This window comes from Sebastes umbrosus, chromosome 4 (assembly GCF_015220745.1).
Source record: "Sebastes umbrosus isolate fSebUmb1 chromosome 4, fSebUmb1.pri, whole genome shotgun sequence".
Taxonomy (NCBI): domain Eukaryota; kingdom Metazoa; phylum Chordata; class Actinopteri; order Perciformes; family Sebastidae; genus Sebastes; species Sebastes umbrosus.
This window is the reverse complement of record NC_051272.1, coordinates 32,766,392-32,784,789: the sequence shown is the minus strand read 5'-3', so window position 1 is coordinate 32,784,789 and position 18,398 is coordinate 32,766,392. Positions and strand designations below refer to the sequence as shown.

General features: G+C 39.7%; 2 protein-coding genes across 3 annotated transcripts; one reads left to right on the top strand and one right to left on the bottom strand.

The window, feature by feature from the left end:
* Positions 1-238: 238 nt before the first annotated feature.
* On the bottom strand, positions 239-8,045 carry si:dkey-238o13.4 (uncharacterized protein LOC560780 homolog). Its single transcript, XM_037768781.1, has 6 exons — positions 7,826-8,045; positions 6,410-6,517; positions 5,405-5,544; positions 4,443-4,539; positions 3,767-3,891; positions 239-2,255 (listed from the first exon to the last, which is right to left on the bottom strand). The coding sequence occupies exons 1-6, from the start codon at positions 8,040-8,042 to the stop codon at positions 2,079-2,081; spliced, it is 864 nt and encodes a 287-aa protein (XP_037624709.1). The 5' UTR covers positions 8,043-8,045; the 3' UTR covers positions 239-2,078.
* A 1,809-nt stretch (positions 8,046-9,854) lies between these two features.
* Positions 9,855-17,597, top strand: spata2l (spermatogenesis associated 2-like). Of its 2 annotated transcripts, none has more exons than XM_037767007.1 (4): positions 9,855-10,001; positions 12,703-13,066; positions 13,884-14,177; positions 15,664-17,597. In XM_037767007.1, the coding sequence occupies exons 2-4, from the start codon at positions 12,707-12,709 to the stop codon at positions 16,696-16,698; spliced, it is 1,689 nt and encodes a 562-aa protein (XP_037622935.1). In that variant the 5' UTR covers positions 9,855-10,001; positions 12,703-12,706; the 3' UTR covers positions 16,699-17,597. The 2 variants fall into 2 exon arrangements, with proteins under 2 accessions (XP_037622935.1, XP_037622936.1); XM_037767008.1 differs by having other exon boundaries at positions 9,880-9,984.
* Positions 17,598-18,398: the final 801 nt, after the last annotated feature.

Here is an 18,398-nt window from a genome sequence, read left to right as displayed (position 1 = left end):
ACAGAGCCAGAAACAGGTTGAGATAACGAAAAGAAAAAAAAGGTGCGAGTCTCATGGAAAAATCGAGAGAGTTGGCAAGTATGCAAACCCACCCCGCCCCAAAGATAAACCTTGCTCTGTATTATTTGAATTATTTTCATTTCAGTGCTGCAATGTCCCCGTAGAGACAGATAACCTTGTCTTTAACATTGCTAAAATGACACATTTCCTGCCAAATGAACACACAGGATCAAAAACGTGGCACATATCTTTTTTATTGGTATTTGAATGTGAAAACACTGTATGTGAAAGCTCTACAAAGAGGCTAAAATGAGCAGTGAACATGCTGTGTTACCTTTATATCCGTAATGAGTCATGCCATGACAACGATTCTCACTATTCAGAGCCATGGTCTCCATCCGTGAGGGGTCAGTTAAAGGAAGTGCTCGTCTGAGAGTATCTGAAACCCCCACTCTTCAACAAAGTGTAACCTTTTTTGCAGCACCATGAATGTCTTCAAGGAGAGACTGTGAGACAACCCAATTTATAGAGTTCAGACAGATTCGCTGAAGCCACAGAGTTCTTGGAGAGAGACTGGGGAGGCAGTGGGATGCAGCCAGTGGAGGCTATGATGGCAGGCTTTTTTTTTTGCTCTGCCATTGAGTGTGACCTTCAGATCAGGTGTAAGCAAATTGGACGACGCCATCGAGCAAATGTGTTCGTTTCAAGCATACTGCAACCGTAAAAGGTAACAGGATGTGAAATGAATTCATCATTTCCCTAACATTTCAATGTCCCCAATACAGAAGGTTGCAAATGTCTGTTTTCCTGACATGTCAGGTCCTTAAAGAATGCACACTCCACATCATCTCCAACTTTTTAAGACATTTCAAGTCTGCAACATCTCAGGACTCAAAAAATGTCAAATCCTCAACGTACAAGTTCCCCATCAGCTACATCCCCAGTATCTCAAAGTCCTAATCATCTCAGGCCACAAAGTGTTCCTACACTCTTCAACCATGTTGCACTTTAGCCTTTATGCCAACATGTTAAAGGTACCCCATGGAGTTGTCTTGTAAACACAGTTACACTTAAGCTGGGCATACACTGTACACTTTTAGACATGTTGTTGTGTACTTCCTACTCCTACTGTAGATTGTTTGGGATGTGAAGCCAAAGCTCCCAATTTATGTGCTCACACTGTACGGTCCGATCTGCAGTCACGACCTGAGTGATCACACTGTACGGTCTGATCGTCAGCCTTGACCTAAGTGATCACGCTGTACGGTCCGATCGTCAGCCACGACCTGAGTGATCACACTGTACGGTCCGATCATCAGCCTTGACCTGAGTGATCACACTGTATGGTCTGATCATCAGCCTTGACCTGAGTGATCACACTGTACAAAGTGTTTTAAATAGTGAGGTTTTAGCAAAGACGCATGTGTTTGGGAAGTAGTGAGCATATGACTGGATAAATGAGACTTTGGATTGTGCTGCACAGGTTGTGTGAGAGTTCGTAAACAGAGGTTCTGATATAGTTTTGCTGTTGTTAAACGCGGCCCCCATTTACTTCAATTCATCAAGACTTTTCTCTGTTGTTTTACTCTTCGTTCACTGTGGAGGCATGCCAGAAAAACTATGTTTTCTTCACAAATTCAAGGTTACACGGGCTGAGTAATTGATATAAAAATGGTCATTTTGGGGTAAAGTAGTCCTTTAAGAGATCTAGTTTTATACCAAGTATACAGTATTTAGCAGATCCATGGAAAATTGGTGGCATTACATTGGGTATAATGTCTTCCGACGATAGAACAGAACTGCGCGATCATTTTTGTACAGAAGCAGGCAACAATGAGAAGGTGTGTATTGTAAATCCTGTATGCATGTTTTTACAGACAACAGCACATGCAGAGAAAACAGTCGCTAACAATCTGAGAACAGGCAGCTTAATATACGGTATTAGTTGAAACAACAGATAATTTACATAAAGTTGGGCATGAATGGGGTACATGTGTTCAGTAAGAGTATAGGAGCAGAGGGCGTGTAGATGTGTCCCTGTGACAACAAGGTAGGGCCGGAGCAAGGGGTTTCCAAATCTAAAGGTTCCCCTCCAGAAGGACAGTTTTTAAGTCTGCAGGGCAGCTGACGGTGAAGACAGTGTGGGACGTGTTTCGTCTTTCCACAAGGGTGGCAACAGCCTCGCCAAGGTCCAGGTGGTTCAGGTAACCAGGTGCCATGCGCTCTGGAGTGGCTACACCTGTGTTGATTTTCACCTGCCAGGACCAATCAATAAAGGAGTTACTGACGTGATAGAAAATAATTCATTTATCAGAAGGAATTGTTAAAACTCACGTTTGTATGGCTTTGGCTTATTTTCCTTGTTTAAGGCTAAAACTTGTAGACAGGTCCCTTTATGATATAATATAATATAATATAATGAAATGTCTTCCTTACTAATAAGAGCAATCAGAATAATAGGCAAATATTACTACATAAAAAAATAATGGTAATAATAAATATTAGTATAATAATATTAGTTATATGAATTTATTGAAATAATGGTGATAATACAGCAATTATAAAAAACTAAATAATCTAATAGCGTAATTGTTAACCAAGACATGCCATCAGTTTTATTGTTTGCAATATTAGACACATATTGTTTTTAATACGTATCGTACATTTCATGTTTTAAACACATAGAAAATGTTAGATATGAACATCAATAAGCTAACATTAACTGATATCGATTAGCTAACAATAAGGAACGTTAGCTAGCTCTCATCTGATGTTAAAGAAGCAAATGTTTTGTAAAGATGTAACGTTAACTTGAACAGTTGATAATGTGAAATATGATTAAAGGAAAATGTGATATGATAGTACTAGTTTTTAATAATGACCTAATAATTGATTGAATCCCACCATATCGAAGGACAGACCGCTGATCCATGAACCGTTAACGAGTTTTTCACCAAAATCTTTGGGAAAATAAAAATAAATCGTAACGTTAAATTAACGTTACTCCTCGTAGATCATAAACATTTGTATATAAAACGACTCGTTGAAATCGGTTGAGAAATCGGTCCAGAAAAACGGCAGCTTCCCCGTTCACTTGTATGTGTTTACGGGCCAGTCTTGCCTGGTCCAATTTGGCGCCCACGTTGACGTACAACCCAGGAGTCAATGCAACGTCTATGTATATATGTCTATGGTGATGATGGCGACAGCACAGAAGACCAGAAACGCTGACCAATCAGAGCAGACCGGGCTTTTTAAGGAGGGGGTCTTAAAGAGACAGGCGCTAAAACGGAGCGTTTCAGACAGTGGCTGGATAAAGGCATATATAGACAGACAGTATGAGAGAAATAAAGTGTTTTTTGAGCATTAAAGCATGTAAACATGTTTTAGTAGAAACCCAAAATACAAGTATGAACCTGAAATTGAACATAATATGTCTCCTTTAATTTCAGATTGACTTTAAGTGTTTAGAGAAGTCCTTTACAACTTGCATTATGTGAAAAGACAAATCAGCAATTATCTAGCAAATGTCATGTTTTTAAAAGGTCTGAATTCTTTATTTAAAGCCTCTGTGGGAGAACGGACTGATCTTGCTGCTTGAAACCACAAATGAAATCGGAAGGATTTCTTTTATGATCTCGTACTGAGCTGCGAAACCTAAATAAACAGGTCTGAGGCTATCTGCCGGCGGTCAGGTAGATATCTTACATTAGCTTCGGTGCTTTATTAATTGAACTCTTGCTGTGTAATCCCATTAAAGTCTCACCTGGTTGAGTTTGCAGGGCACCTCGGGATACTCCTCTCGTAGTACCTGGCAGAAGGCCAGGGTGCTGGCAGCTCCTACTGTCAGAAAGCCAGTACCAGGCATCAGCAGCTTCTCACCTGCTCCTCCTGTGGCACAGAGCAGCAGAGGGCATACAACTATATCAATACACAGCTGGGCAGAGTGTGCTGGGGTTGTGGTTGAGGTGACTAGAGGCCACAACACACTCCTCCTTATTGACTATGAAAAATTGTTCTTGTTTTTTGTCGGAGAAAGTAGTAAAAATTAGTATTATTTATGTTGTTATGAAGACTTAAATTGGCAACACTTTTTTGGCATCAGTGGGCAAAAATTCCATAATAACCTTTCAGCATATTGTAACTCAAGTGTTCTGATAGAAAACTTCTGCACCTCCTCGTGGCTCGTGTGCGTGGAGGCATAAAAAAATATGGCGGTTGTCCCCAGGTGGCCTTAACATATGCTACCTGCTTATTATTAGTAGCCTAAACTATACTGGCTATGGATTGCCCCCTCACTCTGCATCTTTGTATCTGGCTTCTGTACGTAGAAAAACCAAACAGCAGTTCAGTTCTCTCAGTGTTTCTCACCTCCTACACCACATTACACACACTTGACAGAGGCTCTGCTATTAGTAGAAATAACGAGCTAAAGGAGTCACCTGTTATGAAGGTGTAGGTACAGTTGGAGTCGTCCCTCACCAGGGGGAAGAAGGACTTCCATGACACAAAGGTGCTGAAAAGTAATGTCTCAATTACCTGGAGAGTTGATAGGAAATGAAAAGAATCAGAATTTCATTCTTGCAACAGAGGAAAAGCTTCTGCAACAACATTCAGACATAATGTCACAGGAGAACCAGGACATGCCTATCACAACTACTAAGACTACTCTTACAACTGTCATTACTGTCACCAGTATAATTATTACAAGTAATAAAATGTGAATATGCTTTCCTGAATATAAGAAAAACCTATGTTTAATCAAACAGCGGTCTCATGTATTGGACTAGCCCAGGGGTCAGCAACCTGCGGCTTCAGAGCCACATGCGGCTCTTTAGCCCCTCTCTTTATCATTGTTGTAGGTCTATGATACAACGGGGTATTAGTGCCACATTGAGGAAAAAAATAAATCTGACACTTCGAGAATAAATTCGTAATATTACGAGAATAAAGTCATAAGTTTACGAGAAAAAAAGTTGTAATATTACAAGAATAAAGTCTGAAGTTTAAGAGAAAAAAGTCGTAGTATTATGAGAATAAAGTCATAATATTACAAAGTATTAATTTTACGTGTTATTTTCTTTTTATTCTCGTAAATTTATGACTTTATTCTCGTAATATTACGACTTTTTTTCTCGTAAAGTTATGACTTTATTCTGGAAATCTCAGATGTTTTTCCTCTCAATGTGGCCCTTATACTCCATAGTACATTTGCTCTTTGGCCCTCACTGCATTAGACTTATATACTATATACTTAGACTATAAACTGTGTTACCTTCATCACAATGCTTAAATGTTTTGCAACTCCAGACAGATTATTTAATTTGCCTAAAATGGCTCTTTTGATAGAAAAGGTTGCTGACCCCTGGTCTAGCCGATGTCTGGTTTATGTTTGAGTGCTCACCCAGTGTAGTTCTTTGAGAGACTGGGTGTGTGGGGGTCCTCCCTGCCACCAACTGAAGCCCAGAGAGGAGACGATGTCAGTCACCTTCCCCACCGCCTTCAGCAGGTCCTGCTTTGCCTGCTCTGCTCCCTCCTCAGACCCTGGAACAGAGAGAAGAATTCAGGAGAAGAAAGGCTTCCAGGTGGTGGTCCAGCTAGACTGTAAGTAGAAAGGCCTTCAAAACAGCATTTTAGATCAATATGTGTGACTATGGTTCGACTAATATAGGGTTTTAAAGGCTGATTTTGATTGTTTTTGCTCTAAGCTGCTATATTTTGCCAATAGAATTTGGAGTATGATGTATAACAAGTTTGGCGACCCCCTGACCTCACTGTTTCCTCTTGACATATTAAGTCGAGGTAAGGTAAGGTCATTAGGTGCAGAAGTGTAGTTATCTCTCTCAGAACACTTGAATTAAAATATGCTGAAAGGTTATTATGGAATTTTTGCCCAATGATGCCAAAAACTTGTCGCCTACTGAAGCTTTAAACATAAGGATGTCAAAATTGTCATTGTGAGAATATTAGTATGCTGATGTTTGCAAAGTACAGCCTCACAGAACATGACTTTAGTCTCTACACTTGTTTTACTACTGGTACTGTGCTAATGTAATGCATAGTAAAATCATCTTTATTTTTCATACAACTGGATCCATCAATTTTGTATTGATGTAATAAACTTTGCAATGCAGCCATGATACAGTGTGTTGCCATATCCATTACAGTCTCCCACGTGGGCAGTTTGAAATAGTGAAGCCTCTCAGTGAGACTGGTGTGAAATTCAAAATAGATGATGTTTATATCTCTGTTAGAGGAGCTCCAGAGGACAGCAGGGCTTCAAATAGATGGAGAAGAGCAAACAACCCCCACCTCTCCACTCACAGAAGTGACTGGTGGGTTCAGTGGATGAATGGATAGATGACAAACAGCTTTATATGAATGGGAGGATGCGTATAACCCAACTTACCCACATTCCCCACTATAGTGGTGAGGTTATCCTTTGTGCTGGGAGAGACCAATGATTGGAGCCTCTCCAGACGGCTGCTGTCCCTGGCGATCACTGCGACTTTGAAACCTTGACACACACACACACACACACACACAGCAGATACTACATTAATCTACTGTGCAGACAGACAAAACCATCACCTTTAACACATACACATAGAGTAATCCCTTTCACATGAAAATGAACATTCACTAATAGGCCTACATTGTCCAAATCTGTTTATCAAGGTCATCAGAGGGATAAACACCACAGAGCAGCAGATGGTACATTTCTTCTCAATTCAAGCAGCAAAGCTATGGACGTGCATGGTAAATCCCAAACCAGTGCACTCTCATCACATGCAGCATCCTGCACTGTCTCCTCCGCTGGTTCATGCAGAGGCAGCAGATCACAATGAATAAGCCAAATAGATTGCAGCTTTGGAACTGAAACAGCCTCTAAACAGGGATGAAGATAGTAAAACCAAAATTACACTCAACTACCTCCAACCATAAAATGTAATTTATAAAAAAAGAAGAAGAAAAAAGATGATGATAATACAGAGTCTGAAACCAGAGCTTGGATCAATTAATATAGATAGATAGATAGAAAGCTTTATTGTCATTGTATTAAATACAACGAGATTCACAGTTGCCACTTCTGGTCAGTGCTTTAAAACATATACTTGACAAGACTAAAGGAGGCAGATAAAACATATAACAGGTAAAACACACACAGTTATAAAGCAAATAAAACAGGTAAAGTAGATGTAATAAATAAATATAAACAGAAGTGTTAAACTAGAAGCATTAAATATAAAAATAGATAAAAATAGATGTAATGTAAACATAAAAATAGATGTAATGTAATATCAGAGTGTATGGGACTTTGTTGATCAAGCCACCAGCAGAAACATCAAACCAAAAAGCACAAGTTATCATAAACTCACAACACACACTTAAAACACAAATATTAAACATTATTTAAAAGTTAGATTTCGAGAATCCAACCGGCACACTACGCACCAGGATGTACAGCAAATCAAATACCTGATTATTGGATCTATTCCGGATTATGGGAACAATTTACAACTTTACGCACGCAGATAGACGTCGGATTAAAAGTCAGTCATTTTACAATTCAAAGCCAGAAAATGCTCATAAAGTACTAAAATACCATGCTAATATAGTTTATCATGATGGAATTCTCCCTGCGTAAAATCCACCAGACAGTCACCTGTGCGTAAAACTGTTTAGACAGTCTCCAAATGAATTCGGATGTCAGAGTAATAACTTCATCTGCTTCAAAGACTATATTGTGAGCATTTTTGGTAAACAGCCTCTTAGCAGTAGAAAGGTTTCCTAGGTTTCTCCAGGTGGCCCCTGGGCAGCTTACCTTTGTCCAGCAGACCTTTAACTATCCCAGAGCCCACTGTGCCTGCTCCTCCTAGAGCCAACACAACCCGGTCCGAGTTAGACATGCTGGCTGCAGCTGCACAGGCCTGCTGGAGGGTGGAGGATGGAGGATGACTTTGTGTGTGCGAGAGTGTGTGTGTTTGTGTGTGTGTGTTTGTGTGTGTGCTGAAGTGAAGCTCCTGACTTGTGCAGAGCATCTTGGCCAACCCAGGATGCTTTAAACTAAACTCAGGGGCCACAGTTCCGCCCTTCTACCAGTGTCACTGAAGCCACGCCTGCAGCTCGACAAAACAGGCTCACTACTCTGAGTGTGTGTGTGTGTGTGTGTGTGTGTGTTTACTCGCTTATTAGAACTGACTTTAACGACAATGCAATCACGTTGAGGCCAGCAGGGCGCTTCAAAGATGAAATGCTGCCATCTAGTGGATGATGCGCTTTTCGACAATATGAGAAAGCTGGTATAAACTCTATACAGGCAAATTGGTATTTTTTTATTGATTAAAGTGGCAGTAGGCCGTATATTTTTGGCATCATTTTGCAAAAATTCCATAATAATATTTCAGTATATTGTAATTCAAGTGTTCTGAGAGAAAACTAGACTTCTGCACCTCCTCATGGCTCTGTTTTCAGGCTTTAAAAAATCTAGCCTGTGACGGGAGACTTTGACCAATCACAGGTGTTACCACCTGGCTCAAGGCTGGCAACAAAAAGGGAGGCCACACAGATATATCAATATCAAGTAATTAACAAACATATCAACTAACTGGTAGGGTGTGTAAGTAGAAGAGAGATCAGTCATGTTAGTAGTGTGTGCATGAGTGAAAATATGGTGTAATGTGTGTTGGCTGGTGGGAGAAACCAAACAAAGAAAGAATGGTGAGGTAGATGCAGCAGGCCCAGCTGAGAGAGTGAGACTGTCAGAAGGCAGTCCTTTTATGGCTTCTCGACAACCCAGATGGGCAGGTACAACAGACGACCTTCCCAGCTACACCAACCAGCTACTCCCTGGATCTGCAAAGGCTGCAGCAAAGCACTCAGTCAGTAGAGTAAGAGAGAGAGGTCGTCACACAGGTCATTTCAGAGAGAGAGAGAGCGTTCCTATTGGCTGTGCTCCGGCTGGTGGGCGGTGCTTGTATTTCCTCAACAGATCTCAATATGGCTGCCGGGTCACAAACTTTTAAAGCTAAACAGTACACAAGATGCTTCTGAAAACATTTGAGGAGAGAAATAGGCGTTACAGTAACAGAATATTGATTCATATTTTATCAGCGCTGCCTAGTTTGACCGTTTGATCGGAGTTCGCGAGTGATTGACAGCCGGCTCTCATAGATGACTGCTTGTTTTCCTCCGGTCTGTGAAATCTTGCAGATGCCATTAGGAGCACCGGAGGACACAGAGGAACCTGATTTTTTTTTCAGATTACCTGTCTCATGCACTACTGTCAGAATATAGAGACCGTTTTATACAATTTTTAATCATATTTGCTCCATTTCTACCCACTGCAGCCTTAATTTCGTAACACCATTACTAGTAACCGTCTATTTCCCTTTATCTATAATTAAAATTAGTTCTGATCCAGCATTTAGTTTTTTTTATACTTTATTTTTTCGAGGTTGTTTTCATATACGCAATTTACAGTTCTTAATTACAATAGTTTATAAACCAATTAGTTGAGCTTATAGACGAACTCATTAAGTACACTAGAGAAAACAACTTCAACATTAAAAATGAAATAAAATGAAGAAAATAAATAATAATAATAATAATAATAATAATGATAAAAAGAAAGAATAAAACAAAACAAAACAAGAAACACAATAAAAGAAAAAAACAACCACAATAATAATATAAAAATAAGAGAGTAATAATAAATTAAATAAACAAATAAGTAAATAGAAAATAAAAAGTAAAATATATAGTAATATCATTGATCCAGTATTTAGAGTTCATATGTTTATGTTTCCGCTGCAGACCACCGGCCCGCCCTGATATTCATACCACGCGCTCCCGTCTGGGAAAATCCACGCCACGTGACATTGTTTACCTTATCCAAGACAATCAAGCAGCTCTCAGCTGCGCGGAGACTGAGTGACCGGACATGTTCTAGTGAGGCTACCTGATCCATTGATAAACATCTGAGTGAGTGCCTGGCACAGGTGAGTGTGTGTGTGTATCTAGTGTGACAATCTAAGCTCGAAGGCTTTGATCAAACTTCCATCTGTAGCTGCGAGCTAACGTTAGCTTAGCTCCGACACTAGTGATGCTCTCTCGGACCGAGATGTCATGCTTCATCTACCAATTCATTGTTGCTTTGTATGTCGGCAAAATATAATACCTTCTACAACCCAAGCCACAACGATATCTAAATAAACGAGAGTCAACCTTTAATTCGGCGTATGTCTAAAACAACATGAAACTAATCTTCGTATGATTTTGTAACTATTGTGAGGAGATGTGCTGTGACTTCCGGGGTCTTTCCCTCAGATGTAACACGGAGAGCCGCCTGACTCTACTCTAAAACTAGACTGGTTGTTGGTTTGAGGCTTGTATGTTAACCGAATTGAAGAGCAGCTCGCACATTTATGAAAACGTTTGAGTTGTGTTTTATATCAAATATCAGTTAAAAAAACAAGTTAGAGAGTTTAAATGGGCTCATATTTGTTAGAAATGTGGTGTGAATGTCTCGCCATTAAAACAGAGCAACATGTAGCAGTCATGGTAACAGCAGGTAACCTAGCAGCAGGGTAACCTAGCAGCACTAGCTAGTCCGTTATGCTAATGCTAACGTCTAACTGATGTTTCTCTGACGGACAGTTTTTAACCTTTATAATGTTATAACGGTGTTGATCAACACGTTTGTTGGCTCATTATGAAACTAACAGTAACGTTTCATTTTCTTCTTTAACTTAGGCCAGGCTGTGAGAAGTCTCACTTTCGGTTTAACAGATTCTAGCTAAGCTAACGTAGTTTGTAATAACTCAGCAGTGTCTGCACATTCTCCCCCTGTGGGACTAGTGAAGGGAGATCTGATCTGATCTGATCTGATCTGATCTGATCTGATCTGATAGTTCCCCCAGCTTACTGGACATTTCCACGACAACACATTGCTATAATTGGCTGAAAGCTGTTTGTGTATTTTATAGAAGCTCTGTTCCCAAAGTTAGTCCACTCCTCAACCAACACAATGATGAACCCACAAGTTAACACAGTGAAAGGATGAAAGTTATAAGCTGACAAAACAAACAGAAACTCAAAGAATAAGTACATAAATAAATAACCATATGCAGTTTGGGGTAAGTCAGCACACTGACACACTGACACACTGACAGCTGTTGTTGCCTGTTGGACTTGAGTTGGCCATGTTATGATTTAAGCATATGTTTTATGCTAAATGCAGTACCTGTGAGGAACATGTGTCATTGTTTTGTGTTGTTAATTGATTAATAGTAAATATATACTTACATTTGCATAAAGCAAGCATATTTGTCCACTCCCATGTTGATAAGAGTATTAAACACTTGAGAAATCTCCCTTTAAGGTACATTTTGAACAGATAGAAAATGTGAGATTAATTTGGGAATAATCGCAATTAACTATGGAAAATCATGCGATTAATCACGATTAATATTTGAATCGATTGACCTGTGAAACTATTAAATTAATCGTCAACTATTTTGATAATCGATTAATCGGTTTGAGTAATTTTTAGGTTAAAAAAAAGTCAAAATTCGCATATTCCAGCTTATTAAATGTGAATATTTTCTGATTTCTTTACTTTCTATGACAGTAAACTGAATATCTTTGAGTTGTGGACACAACAAGACATTTGAGGACGTCATCTTGGGCTTTGGGAATCATTGATTGTCATTTTTCACAATTTTATAGACCAAAAAACTAATCGAATAATGGAGAAAATAATAATAATAACAGATTATGAATGACTATGAAAATAATCGTTGCAGCCCTACCAGACACTTCCTTCCCCAACCAGTGGACAGCTCTTTCTACAAATTACTCTGTTGCTACACCAAAACGTTACACATATTCAACCTTCTGTGCTGCAGTGTTTCTGTTGTCAACATGGTGTGTCTGCGTGCTAGACTACAAACCCAGCTTCTCCAGTGCTTCTCCAGGCTTTTTTTCTTTAACTTAGGCCAAGTTGTGGGAAGTCTCACTTTCGGTTTAACAAATTCTAGCTAAGCTAACGTAGTTTGTAATAACTTATGCAGTGTCTGCGAATTTCCCCACTGTGGAACTAATAAAGGAATGTCTGCTAAGGAGATGTAAATCCAGAGGACAGATGGTCATTTTGTAATGGGTTATGTATGAATAATTGTGATGTGTTTTGTTTTTTTGTCTGATGGGTCTCACTTGTCTGTCTGTTTATGGTAACAGTATGTCTATTGGATGTGTACTTTTTCTCAAACTGAGCTGCCTATGGATGCAAAATTTATTTCAATGCAAACTGACAATAAAGCTGTATCGTATCGTATGTGTAAGGCAACCTCAGGCTTCACTTAAACATTACTTTCTCAACAAAATGTAACAAATAAATGCATTAAAATTAGTGAATTGTTATTTAGTATTAAACTAATAAATCATACACCAACAACTTGGCAAATAAATCTTCAAAATTAACAGGAATACTACTCGGGTAATACTATACTTTATAATACTATACTACTATAAGAAAAATTGGATTTTCTTTAGAGGGAATACTGCAAAATAAACAAAGAAACTGTAAAGTAAGGGTTGGCTAAATATGAATTATGTTGAAACAGTTAATTCATGAACAGGGGAGAACACGTGCAGTAGTTTCAATCTTCATTTCAATGTTCCTATCTGTCTCCCTCTCAGCTGAATGAAAGAGATGAGCGTCTCCAGGCAGAGAGCCAGAGATCTAGTGACCACCTACGGTGACATTTTGGAGCAGCAAATTGTGGGACGAGGCTCCAACCTGGCGTGTAGAGATGAGGAGCTGTGGAAGCAGGTGGAGGGCCTGCTGAAGGACGGAGAGGCCCAGGAGACACACTGCCTGGGTCTGGATCCACTGAGGGTGATGGAGGACTCGCTTGCAGCAGCAGCAGCAGCAGCAGCCGATGCTGGGCGGGTCAAAGCCAGAGGGGGGCTGCAAGGCCTGGCTAAAGCTTTTGAGGTCCTGGAGCAAGCGGCCCTGAACCTGTACCTCGGCCCATGGAGGGACGAGTACCGAGTCGTCAAGGTTAGCTGAAAAAAGCTGAAACAATGGAGTCAATTATCAAGTTTTTGATTTCAATTTGTGTTAATAGTTTTATGAGTTTATTTAATTTGTATTTATTTATTTTGAGTTTGTTCTCAAAATATTACACACAATATTTCAGCACCAACTCCATGAATGTTATTTATTCACATATTGTTTATAAGTCCAATGTTTTCTTTCAACCCTGACAAGAATAACATCCAGGGTTAAACACTCAGTAATTTTAAAGCTATTTTATTTTATAGCTTGTATTTTATACCGATAGCGATACCTGGGCTTTGGGTATTGGCCGATATCGAGTGCCGATCCGATACCAGTGTTTAATTAATAAGCTGTATGTCTCACCGTGTGGAAGTGACTGGGATCATTCTTTATGTGTAAGGCAACATCAGGCTGGACTTAATTATTGCTTTCCTAATTTTGTAAAACAAAATGTGACCAATAAACACATATATATGAATATATTTAATTGTTATTTATTATTAAAATAATAAATCGTACACCAGAAAATTGGAAAAAAAAATCAAAATGAACAGGAAGTACCGCTTAAGTGTAAACCTTTATAATGCAGCAACAAATTGGTCAAAATGTAAACATGATTTATAATTACAGTATATAATGTATATAGTATATCAACATAGAAATTGAATTGAATAGATTAGCCCCATTGTCACCGATACCCAATCCAGGTGTTTGAGTCAGTATCCCATCCAGTATCAGTATCGGTGCATCCCTCATTTTTGGCATGTCACATGAGGACAAAATCCTAACATTCCCCATTTTCTCTCTTGTGTTCCAGATGTACTCTGGTATGTTCACCCACCATATCAAACCGGTGCTGTCGATGCCACAGATTGAGAAGCTGTTTGGCCTGCTAGGATACCAGCCCAGCTCGTCTCGGCACGAGCAGCTTCGTCTCCAGTCGCCCAGAGTCAGTCCTGCCTCTCAGGATGACCTCCTCTGCTTGTCATGTGCCTTCTTCCTGGCCCGCTGTGAGTGTCGCCTCCTCTTGACGGCTCTGGGGAAGCACGTCGGTGAGGCCCAGTGGGAGCTGAGTGTGGTGAGGGAGAGGCAGAGAGGGAGCAGCTTACAGGTATGTCTGCCTGCTATTTGACAAATTAATGAATCAGTCAATCATGGGTTGAGGTCTTTATTTTGAAATGAGTCTATCGCCTGTTTTGTGGAGATGGGATGCTTTCGTGTTTTGCAGCCCCACTATTCAAACCAACTGACGGGTCGGCTATTTCAAACTCATGCTGTGCTGCTAGACATTGTTTTTTTCTAGTGGACATCCCACTTTTCCAAATATACCAAATAATTTAGGCTGATTTTAGGGAAATGTGTATAAAAGAATAGGCTCGTTGGAGATGAACTGCGCTTTGCTTGGAAAGTAGACGAGATCTGGCGGCAACAGCAGGGGGCGGTCAAGTCGGACAGTTTCCAGCCGTTTCCAGCAGCCTTCAAAGGATTCACAGGAAGTTACAGAAGTAATTACATCCTGTTAGATCTGATCTGTAGGCCACTTGTAGTTTACAGACCATGTTCGGATTTATTTATATTAGTTTGTAAATATATGTAGAAATGTGCGTGTATCTGGCATTGGATTCTATCCTTTATTATTTTGATGTCCGCCTTGAAAAGCACATAATGAGCACTCATTTTGATAAGTGCTATATAAATAACCTTCATTATTATAATTATTATTATTATTATTATTATTATTATTATTATCAACCACACAATATTTGTTTGATAACAGATGAAACCTTCAGTACACAACATGAGACTAATATCCTACAATCTAGCGTTAAATATTACAATTACACAGAAAGTTCTGACTTTCTACAACAGGTGATCAGGGGACAGTCGGGCGTTTCCCATAATGCCATGGGTCTTGCAGTCGGTGGAGAGCAACTGTGGCACCTGTTTTGTGATACTGTATCGATTCTCAGAAAAACTGTATTGATTTTTAAATCAATAGTTTACATGCAAAGATGAACTCAGTCAATACTTTATTTAATTTGCAAAGAGATGCACCCTCTCAGTGTATGTGCCCTCTCAAAGTAGAGCTATGATGCTGGATGTTACAGGGACTGTTATAAATGCAAATACAGATCTCACTGTTCTGATTGCATAAAAAAAGTAAACTTTTTTGAGTCAGATTTTATGTTTATGATGGTGTGTTCTTTATACTGTGACAGTTTTCGGAAAATTTGATTTAATAAATCGCAGTATATCGCAATATATTGAATCGTAATACTCACGTAAAGTGCAAGTACCTCAAATTTGAACTTAAGTATAGTACTTGAGTAAATGTACATTGTTACATTCCATTACTGATAGTGTGAAACACCCAGCCCCTCATGACACTCATTGCCATCTTTCAGTACAGACAGTTTTAGATTCTCACTGCTGTGGAAACATTTGTCAGAACCAAAAGCAGATCGAGGTTTGAAACTCAGCTCTACACCACTGTCTGAGAACAGCTGAATGCACCGAACATCAACTAGGTCTAATCCTAGTGAACAGTATAAATACATTAAAACAGTTGGGGATTCATTGTCCATTCATCTCAACAGGTCGCCATGGACAACACCATGAAGACCCTGGATGTCAACCAGCCACCGATAGAGCCGTTTGACGGCGAATCGGAGGTGGATCTGTACACGGATGAGCATGTTAACGGGGGGCAGAGGAAGGCGGTTGTCAATGACGACGAGAATCCCCACTCTTTAACCTGGGCGGCTCAAAGCAGTGCATCACCCCCTGCTGTCAAAACACACAGCAACGGAGTGACGTCCTTGTCCTCTTCATCCACCTCCGTGTCCGCCACAGAGCACGTCTGCATCTCTACACTCAACTGCCAACTGACCAAGATGTCCCAGCTGGAATCGGACACTACCAGAAGCTCCTCAGCCAGCATGAGGCATGGCAGACGTCCCTGTGAAGAGTCGAGGTTTGACATAGCGGACTCTCAGTCACGCAGTCTGCAGGTAGAAGCCATGGGGCTTTGTAAGAGCGAGGCTGAAGCCGACCACCTTTGCAGCTGTCTCCAGTCTAATCCTCTTTGTCTTAAATCCTGTATTGAATGCGACATCACCCACGACATTACCTGTGCCTCGCTTCAGCACTGCTACACGGAGAAACACCACATGGTGTTCCCTGACCATGATACTACAGAGGAGATGACAGAATTGAGAGCGTTGTCACCGCAGGGTGGAAGCCTCAGTGCGAGGGATATGAGCGTATCACCAACTCTCTCCAGCGGCAGCGCAGCGATGACGTCCTTAGCTCTGTGCGATGACCCTAAATCAATGATGCCATCTCTTCATCCAATCGCCTACCATAAATGCTGCGACCTCGCTCAGCTGGACCCCCAGGTCCTGTGTCTGAGCTGCGGTGTCTTCCACTCTGGTACCTGCAGAGAGATAGACTTCTGCCAAAGTCACCATGACATCAAGCCACTGGGAGTGTGCTCGTGTGGGAGGGCATGCTCCAGAAAGCCTCTGGTTCTGTGCAGATATTGCGGAAACGAGTATTGCAGCGATTGTTGGTACAGAAATCCTGTTGTATGCACCTGTGGCCAAACTTTTGACCAGTCATCTTCTGTGTGATTTGTATTTGCACTAATTAGTCACAACTTAGCCAAATCACAGTGCCTTAAATCTGTGTACTGGAAACAGAATTCATTTTTTAAAAATCAAGTACAATAAATGAAATAATTCAGATGTTGCCTTGACACAGTACTGAAATGCAGTATCGAGTGTGATCCCATTTTTCTATTTTGGTCTTCTTTCTGAGACCCTCATCACTCTGCCATCCAGTTATTCTGTAAGTGGCCATATTTACCATTATCAGCATTTTGAAAACGCTGTGTATTGTTGAGACTTGAAGTTGTGATTACAGTTTGTGCTCTTGGGTCACTTAAATGTAATTTAGTGTGAAGCACAAGAACGTCTGTTTTCATCTGTATTTGTTGCCTGCACACAGACTGGAGTAAAAAAAAAAACAGGTCAATAAGTCACTTGTCTGTGTTAAATGTGTTTTATATAATACATGAGAAAATGACTTTGGGGCCAGTGGAGTTACTGTATAAGTATGTACCAGTATACCTATTATTGAATCATAACTAACACAAGCCCTTTCAGAACATTAAGAACATTCCAAAAGGTTTCATGCCATTATTTTCTGGCTGAGTATTTGGCTCTGGTATCTTCCTTTATGTATTTATGTGCTGTGAAAATGAACTGAGGCTGCGACTAATGTTCAATTATGTGCAGATTGTTTTCTTGATAAATCGATAATCATTTGGTTTATAAAATGTCAGGAAACTGTAAAAAAAAAAAATGGCCATCCCATTTTCTTTGGGGCTACGTTGACATGTTTAAATTGCTTGCTTTGTCCATCCAACAGTCTAAAATCCAAAAGTATTCAGTTTAGTGTCGTGGGGACTATGGAACCAGAGATTTGGGGGGACTTATAATTAATGGACTGTTAAAAAATGTTCCTGATTGTCTGTTAACCGATTAATTGTGTAATCGTTTCAGCCCTAAAACAAAATACTTTTTGAAAAGATTTCAGGATAAATCGCAGAGAGAAAAAAAAGTGCTTTTAAACACAAGGATTGGTAATGTAAGGATGTCTGCATATGATGGACTATTTATCAAAATTTACCTTTCAAGGAAAAGTGGCCTTTTTAAGATTGGTGACAGAACAGTAGTGGGGAAATTTAATGGGTTCCAAAGGTTTTATGAGCATATCAAGTGAAATGTTCTTAGAAAATCACCGAGCGGTGCGTGCTTTTCATTGGATGGATGAAACCCAAGGAAAAACGGTCCCCTAAATTTAATTTAGTAAGAGACATTTAGTGTTTTGAAAATACCTCACTGACATAACTGCAAGCAACTGACATACCAAAACATTTTAATAACACAAACAAATATTGTTATGGGCATGTAAAAGTCAGAGATTGACATACAGAAATGTGAAACCTGAATGAAAGGGACTACATTATTTAACAATTTCAGAGTGATTTTGACATCTTATCCTCTCTTCACTTTCTCTTGCAATATAAATGCAATTTTTCCGCTTCGCTCACAATGTCCTAAACATCAAGACAGATCTCTGAAATTTTAACAAAAAATAAATAAAATAGGGCTGGCCCCTCTTAGTCAACTAATCAATCATTTTGATCTCGGTCGACTGAGATTTTTTTCGTCGATTAGTTATTTTTTTATATGCTTTTTCATGTTGAATGACTTATTTTGGAGAAACCTATGAGCACATCTCATAGAAACACAAGTTTAAAGTGGTG

Excerpts from the sequence above, each read along its gene's own strand:
- spata2l (XM_037767007.1), top strand. The coding sequence starts at position 12,707 with ATGAAAGAGATGAGCGTCTCCAGGCAGAGAGCCAGAGATCTAGTGACC. Across the intron at positions 13,067-13,883 it reads ACGAGTACCGAGTCGTCAAG|ATGTACTCTGGTATGTTCAC; the intron begins GTTAGCTGAAAA and ends CTTGTGTTCCAG. Across the intron at positions 14,178-15,663 it reads AGAGAGGGAGCAGCTTACAG|GTCGCCATGGACAACACCAT; the intron begins GTATGTCTGCCT and ends TCATCTCAACAG.
- si:dkey-238o13.4 (XM_037768781.1), bottom strand. The coding sequence starts at position 8,042 with ATGCTCTGCACAAGTCAGGAGCTTCACTTCAGCACACACACAAACACA. Across the intron at positions 5,545-6,409 it reads CACTATAGTGGGGAATGTGG|GGTCTGAGGAGGGAGCAGAG; the intron begins GTAAGTTGGGTT and ends TCTCTGTTCCAG. Across the intron at positions 4,540-5,404 it reads CTCTCAAAGAACTACACTGG|GTAATTGAGACATTACTTTT; the intron begins GTGAGCACTCAA and ends TCAACTCTCCAG.